Genomic DNA, 7,365 nt, shown 5'->3' on the forward strand with positions numbered 1-7,365 from the left:
TATACTTACGAAAGCCCTTACTCGAATTTGATTCAAAGAAATGAGAGAATTCATTGGAGTACAAGTCGTGTGTGAAGATGAAGTCAAGTTTAAGGGGAAGAATGTTGGTTTACGCTTGGAGTTAGCTTGAACCACAAGCTATCGTAATCCTATTTATTAGGATTATCTATAAAAAAATTAGAAAATATAGAAAGTATTATTACTAATAGGATTAGGAATTGTCTGGTCTTATATATATTATGCTTATGATGTTGAATTACTTACGGATTGTGTGAATGATTAGCTTTAGTCTTGAATTGTTTTTGATAAAGCTTTGGGTGATTAATAAGAGAAAGACTTCTTGTTAAAGTGATTGAGATTCTATATATATTACTAAAGAATATATCGTAGGGTAATAACCAATTTGTTTCGTCGGGCAACGATGTCTTTCAAAAATAAATTAAGATTAGTCTTTCAATAGCGTTTATTGTTGGTTATTGCTAATAGTGAAGCAATGTCAACACTAATACAATATAGTTATATATTAAGCCACATAGTCACAGTAGTAAGTCTGAGCTGGCAAAGAAGGGCCTACGTTGTTCGATAGCATCCTTTACCATACATCTCAAACTCAAGCAAGATAGCGGAGACTCCTAGAAAAAATATAGATAAGAAAACGCGAAATAATGTTGTTAAAAAAAAGAAGAAAAAGCCAAATATACATCTTTGACAATTACTTCATTTCAACGACGTGCTATCTGATTAACTCAAAAACACTATTTTATTATAATTTTGACACAAAAATCTTTTCCAACCCAACATAAAATCAAACCATTTTAATGCAACATTATAATTTCACACCAAATTTGGTGTGACACTATTCACCAAACTAAAACACTATTCACCCCACTAAAATACTATTTACTTAATTTATTAATAAATTAGACAATTAAATAAATGACAAATAAAAACATATAATATTATAAAATAGTTTTTAGTATAAAATTTGTTGTTATGGTGGAGAATAAACTTTTTTTAGTACTAAAATTACACTAAAATAGTGTGGTTTTGACACTAAAATAGTGTTATGGGTTGGAGATGCTTTTAGAGATTACACGTTACTTGTTTATTTTTATTTTTATTGTTAGTGACTTTGCTTCCTGTTTATGATTAAAAAAATATGGACGTCTAACATCAAGTATTATACTATATACTATTATATATAGAGATTTTTGTTTTTTGATGTCTACGGTTCGATCTTAGAGCATCTCCAACCCCACTCCATATTTTACTACAAAGTTGGGAAAATGGTGTTATGAACAAAAAATAAAAACAGTACTCTATAAATGGAGTAATGCTTTTATTTTTTTGTTCATTACTTCATTTTCCGCTCTTTTTTCTCAGTTTTTGAGTAAAATATAGAGTTGAGTTGGAGATGCCCTTAGATCGATTTTGTCTTCGCAGAAGGCGATTGTCTCTTCGTTTAGGCGATTTTTGTTATGTTGTTTCAATCAAATAAAAAATACTATATACTATTATATAACGATGTTGGAGTTGAAAATATTATATATACACACATACATGTATATACTATAAATATAAACGTTGTTGGCATTTTCTTCACAAAATTTTCTTTCTAAGAGCATCTCCAAAAAGAAACTCTATTTTGAAGTTTCCAAAACTCTATATTTGAAGTTTCAATGTGTTCTTCTCCAAAGTAAAACTTCAAACCTAACTTCAAAATTATTTATATTTTACACTATGGTCCTTATATTTGTCATAGTTGATGTAAATTCATAAAACTTCTATAAATAACTAGTACATATATATAAATATCACAGAAATATTAATTAAAAAATCTTACACTAAAATATAAAATTATAAATAAAAGTACATAATTAAATATTAAGCTGCAAGCAAATACTACATTATTCCATAAAATTATTTCCGTAATGCTCTCATATATAATCAACTAGTGCATTTCAAAGTAAGAAATGATTCTCTTTATTTTTTTATTTGTAGATTACGAGCCAAAAATTGTTGAAAACAGATATCCTCATAATATACCCGTTGATAGTTTGATATCATCAAACAAAACAATCCTTGATCTTTTAAACGAAAGAGCAACAAGCAGGGAAAAAGGTCATGAGATGATTGAATTACGACTGCAAAATGAAGCAAAAAAGTTAGCTTTTAAAGAAGTAAAAGAGGAAAATAAAATATTGCTAAAAAACTTAGCTTATATCGATGATGTTAATATTCTTGAATACATTCGATCTGAACAAGAAAGAATCGTACGAAAAAGGCGTCAAGAGCAACAACAACAATCATCTTCGGTTACACAAAATTTGTTTGGACAATATTTTGGAGATTTGGGAGGTTCTGGAGCAAATTTACAAGACTATTAGTGTTGTTATAATATTTAAATTTGAGTAATAATTATGTCTTCATGTGTCTTTTTAATAAGTTTTTATTATGGTTTTTTTGTAATATTCTTGTTGTTTAATTCTAGTTTTAAAATATTATAAATCTTGTTTTAAAATTTTTATTTAATTTCATGTGTAAAACTTAAATTTATAAAACAAATTTGAAATATTTATGAGATATAAAAAGTTTTAAGGATTAAAATAATAAATAAAAAAATATTTAAGAATTATAAATATGATATATAATTGTAAGGACCAAAATGAAAATAAAAAGATGAAACTTCAAATTTGAAGTTTTGAAAAGTAAAACTCTATATTGGAGTTTCACTCTTCAAAATTTTAAATTTGAAGTTTCTTTTTGGAGAGCAAAAAATTTCATATTTGGAGTTATAGAGTTTCTTTTGGAGATGCTCTAATGAAAAGAATAAAGTTAGCAAAAATAGAAAGAAAGCATAAACGCTAAGCTAAAGATTCTTGGGAAATCTGTTTTTTTAGAGCAAAAAATGGTAACTATGTCCCTTTAAACTAATTTATACTACTTTATGTCCTATTAGACTATTTTTTTCCAAAATGGCAGTAATGCCCTTAAAATTGTAATTTTTTTAAAAATATATATATTGAGTTCGACAAGGGAGATCGATCGATCCCACTTTACAAGTTATAGTGGATCGATCGATCCCGATCATTATTCAGAACAAAAAAAAACGCGAAATATATACTGATCGACCTGGTCCATTTCACTCGATCGGCGAAGGTCGATTTACACAGATCGACCGATCTGTAAGAATAGATCGATCGATCCCGTGCCGAGGAAAGAATCCCAAATCGATTTTTTGGTTTTGTATGATTATATCCGGATTGATTCCCACTTGATTTGAACCGACCAAGCATGATTTCAACTCTTTAAACTCGATTTCTCTGGTTTGAAACCCATAATTTCCCATTCACAAATAAAGGGAGACAAAATCAAATTCTCACCCAAGTTCATTAACCCTAACTCACTCAATTTCACTCTAATTTGGACGATTATTTGGCCTAACCCATACGATTTCGTGAGCTTTTTACGAATCTATCACTCATAGACATGAATCATGGTAGAAATAATGTGAAAATTTTGTGAACAATCAATGGAATATAGAAGACGGTGAAGAAGGTTGCCAAGGTTTTTTTTTGTCGCTTTTTTTTGTTCTTTTTTTGTTTTTTTTTTAAAAAAAAAAAATCGATTTTTTTTAAATATAAAAGTGAATATTCTCAAATATTTTGTTTCCATATTTTTAGGAACTGATTTCTTATCCGTAGAATACAACTAATATGTAGAAATCAGTTTCTACAGTTTTTTAGAATTATAGTAATGTTTAGAATTTGATTTCTACATGTTTTAGATTTATAGTAAATCTGTAGAAGTCGGTTTCTACATGTTTTAGAATTAGATTAATGTGTAGATTTCGATTTCTAAGAATTTTAGAATGATAGGTTAAGCGCGGAATGTGTATTCTACATATTTGTAGAATACTCCTATTTACGTAGATCACGTATTCTAAACATTGTAGATTCAATGAAAAAAGTAAACTTCGTTTTCTACTTCGTAGAATGTCATTTCTACTTTTTTTAGAACATAATCTGAAATTTATAATTTTAACTTTTTTATAACTGGAAAATATACCTTTAAGTTCATATAGGTATTTTAACAAATGTTACTATTTTCCAATTTTTTTTTGTTTTTAAAACTATTTATTAAAATTATTTTCATAAATATTAAAGGGTATTATAGAAAAATATGACACAAAATATAGATTAGTCTAAAGGGACATAGTTACTATTTTTTTGCTCTAAAAAAACAGTTTTCCCAAGATTCTTTTGGGTGTCTGATATTGGTTTCAGTATCATTTGTATCAATAAATTTTGAGAGGCAGAAGAATTATTTATCCGAACTAGGGATGTTAACTACAAGGTTAGGGCCCAACCCTCTTTTGTTTATTATAAGCACAGTCCTATTTTAACCCAGTCCTATTTTAACTCTATTATAATCAAGGGTTAGAGCTGGTACCAGGGTTAGCTCATTTAATTGAAAAAAATATTTCATTTATTTTTGTTCTTAAGTTTTAAAGATAAAACTAGAAAAATTAAGATATGATATGATTCTTTCCTCCAATTTGTTGAGCATCAAAATCAAAAGTTTTCCTCCAAATATCGTAAAATCGAGTTTTTGCTCCACAACTAAGAATAAAGTTTTTCCGTCAAAAAACAAAAATTATGTTTTTTTCCGCCAAAACCTAATTTGAGTTTTTCCACCAAAACCACAAAATCAAGTTTTCCCGCCAAAACCGCAAAATCGAGTTTTGCTGTCAAAACCGGCAAATCAAGTTTTCCCGCCAAAACCACAAAATCGCGTTTCCCGCCGAAACATCAAAATCAAGTTTTCCGCCGAAACCGGCAAATCGGGGTTTCCCGCCGAAACCACAAAATCTAGTTTTTCCCCTCAAAACCGCAAAATCGAGTTTTCCCGCCAAAACCGCAAAATCGAGTTTTTCCGTCAAAACGGCAAAAACGAGTTTTCCCGCCGAAACCGGCAAATCGAGTTTTTCCGCCGAAGCCGCAAAATCGAGTTTTTTCGCCAAAACTAAAACCGCAAAATTGAGTTTTTCCACCGAAGCCGCAAAATCGAGTTTTTTCGCCAAAACTAAAACCGCAATATCGAGTTTTCCCTCCAAAACCGGCAAATCGAGTTTTTCCGCCAAAACCGTGAAATTGAGTTTTACGGGTTTTCCAGAAAAACTTAATTTTACGTTTCACGGGAAAATTCGATTTTGAGGTTTTGGCGAAAAACTCGATTTTGATTTTTTGACGGGAAAACTCAATTTTGAAGTTTTGACGAAAAACTCGATTTTGCGTTTTTGGAGGAAAAACTCGATTTTGTTGTTTTAGTTGAAAACTCGATTTTGCGGTTTCGACGGAAAATTTCGTTGTTTAGTTTTTGGCGAGAAAACTCGACTCTAAGTTTTTTTTGGTGAAAAACATTATTAAATATTGTATAATAGTTATGTGAATCAAAATAAAATGGTTAGAATTTAAACTCGGGTACTATTAGGGGCCAGTCCTGTTTAAACTCTGTTTAAAAAATGAGAGTTAGAGTTACAAATGGGTTTCCCTGATCTGAACACACTTTATTTCAAATCCATAAGGCTGAATCACCTGTTTCGGCGATCTGAAGTTCAAACGTTTACTTTTAGAGTTGGACCGATGAATATTATTAGTTAATGTCGCGGAGAGCAAAAAAATTGACATAGTGGAAATGATAAGGGACAAAAGAGGACAAGATAATGATGAGATTGAGTAAAACAAAAGTTGGACAGAGATTGGAGAGTTATAAAAACCAGAGAACAAATGATTGACATAACTCCAATTTTCAAAATGCATCGTAAAGGTGAGTTTCTACAATAAGATTGCGATTACGTATACTGTAAATGGGTTTAGACTATAATAAAGGAATTAAATGTCGAAAGCCCAAATAGCCCATCTTCATCTCCTCCGAGCTCATCATAAAACTCCTCATCAAGTCCTTTTTTCATCAAGACCAAACAAATGTTTCAATTCTCAAGAAACTCAGTCATAGCAACATCTACGTCCAATGGAAAGGACACTATATATATACAGAAACATACGGTACCGTATATGCAGATGAGATGCAAATGCGCATACATGATAAACCAAACACCGTTATTGGTGTGTCCACAAGAGACATACGTACGTATAAGATGATAATACAAACACTTGTCCAAAGAATTTGGAGAATAAAAACATAGTATAAAATTATAATTATAGCTAACAATGTAAAAATGAAACGATAATTTTGTTTTCTTAAATTGAATTAAAAAAACACAAGAAGAATCTTAATAAGAACATCAAACCCATACTACAAATCACAATCAAACTTCTACCTCATAAACGATGACCGATCCAGAAACTTTGAATTCTTCTTCATAACTTTTTTTTTCTTCTTCATAACTTCCTTTCTCCTAACACCCGTTTTTGGTTTCTCTTTTTCGCTGTATCAGAACGGGCAATGCCATGATCATCACGTGAAGCTGAATCTTTAGTTATTGGATCCACATTAGCAGTGGTACTGCTGGTTTGGTAGTTTTGGAAAATTCCCAATAGGTTCTCCGGACTAAATGCATCTCTCGAATACTTCGTCTCTAGAATCTTCACTATCTCCGAACTCACAAAGTGTCCTGGACGCAAATCTACACAATCTTTGTCAAACCCAAGCCCAAATCTTTGAACAAGCAAGCTCCTTATGATTTGAAGCTCCTTAAGCTCGCCGATTCTTGATGCAGCAAATATCAGTCCAGCCATTGCTTCTTTAGTTTCTTCTGGTAAGAGATGAACATCGCTGGAGAGAAAAACATAAGTAATTAGGGTTATGGTACCGTGTGTCACAAGTTTTTAAATGGTACCGTGTGTCACAAGTCATGGAACAACTAACCTTTGACGATCTAAAGGAGAAAAATTCTGTAATATGGACGTGCAGAAGTAGTCGACTTGATCATAAGCTGATAACATTTTCTCGTCCTCGTAGGATTGCCTCGTCTATGGTATGGAAAATTTAATTGTCACTTGTCAGATAAGACAACTAGTGATCCCTCAAGATATGGATCAAATAAGAATACTTAAATGGTGACTAAAAGTCTAAAAGTCAGAGCCAATCTAGAGTATATATAATCAAGTGAAGTATTGGTAGTAAATCTCCAAAAATTCTAAAGTTTTTTTATAGAAAATTGTCTAAGACCTCCAAACCCTTATGTAGCAGCATGAGATTACATACCTTACGACGTGCTTCCTGTAAGCGATCGCTATCAAGGAGCTTAGCGACATCAGACCGGGACTGTTTAACCATACAGTCTCTTCGTCTCCGATGAATCTTGACAGAACATTGCAGACTCTGGATATGGAGTTTGCT

The 7,365-nt window shown here is 31.1% G+C and overlaps 1 protein-coding gene across 1 annotated transcript; it reads right to left on the bottom strand.

Moving 5' to 3' along the window:
• Nucleotides 1-6,319: 6,319 nt before the first annotated feature.
• Nucleotides 6,320-6,991, bottom strand: LOC111205281. The gene is made up of 2 exons (XM_048746321.1): nt 6,892-6,991; nt 6,320-6,798 (listed from the first exon to the last, which is right to left on the bottom strand). The coding sequence occupies exons 1-2, from the start codon at nt 6,966-6,968 to the stop codon at nt 6,405-6,407; spliced, it is 471 nt and encodes a 156-aa protein (XP_048602278.1). The 5' UTR covers nt 6,969-6,991; the 3' UTR covers nt 6,320-6,404.
• Nucleotides 6,992-7,365: the final 374 nt, after the last annotated feature.

This window comes from Brassica napus, chromosome C1 (assembly GCF_020379485.1).
Source record: "Brassica napus cultivar Da-Ae chromosome C1, Da-Ae, whole genome shotgun sequence".
Classification (NCBI taxonomy): domain Eukaryota; kingdom Viridiplantae; phylum Streptophyta; class Magnoliopsida; order Brassicales; family Brassicaceae; genus Brassica; species Brassica napus.

Coding starts and splice junctions, on each gene's coding strand:
- LOC111205281 (XM_048746321.1), bottom strand. CDS start 6,968: ATGTTATCAGCTTATGATCAAGTCGACTACTTCTGCACGTCCATATTA. Junction 6,799..6,891: donor TCTCCTTTAGATCGTCAAAG/GTTAGTTGTTCC, acceptor TTTTCTCTCCAG/CGATGTTCATCTCTTACCAG.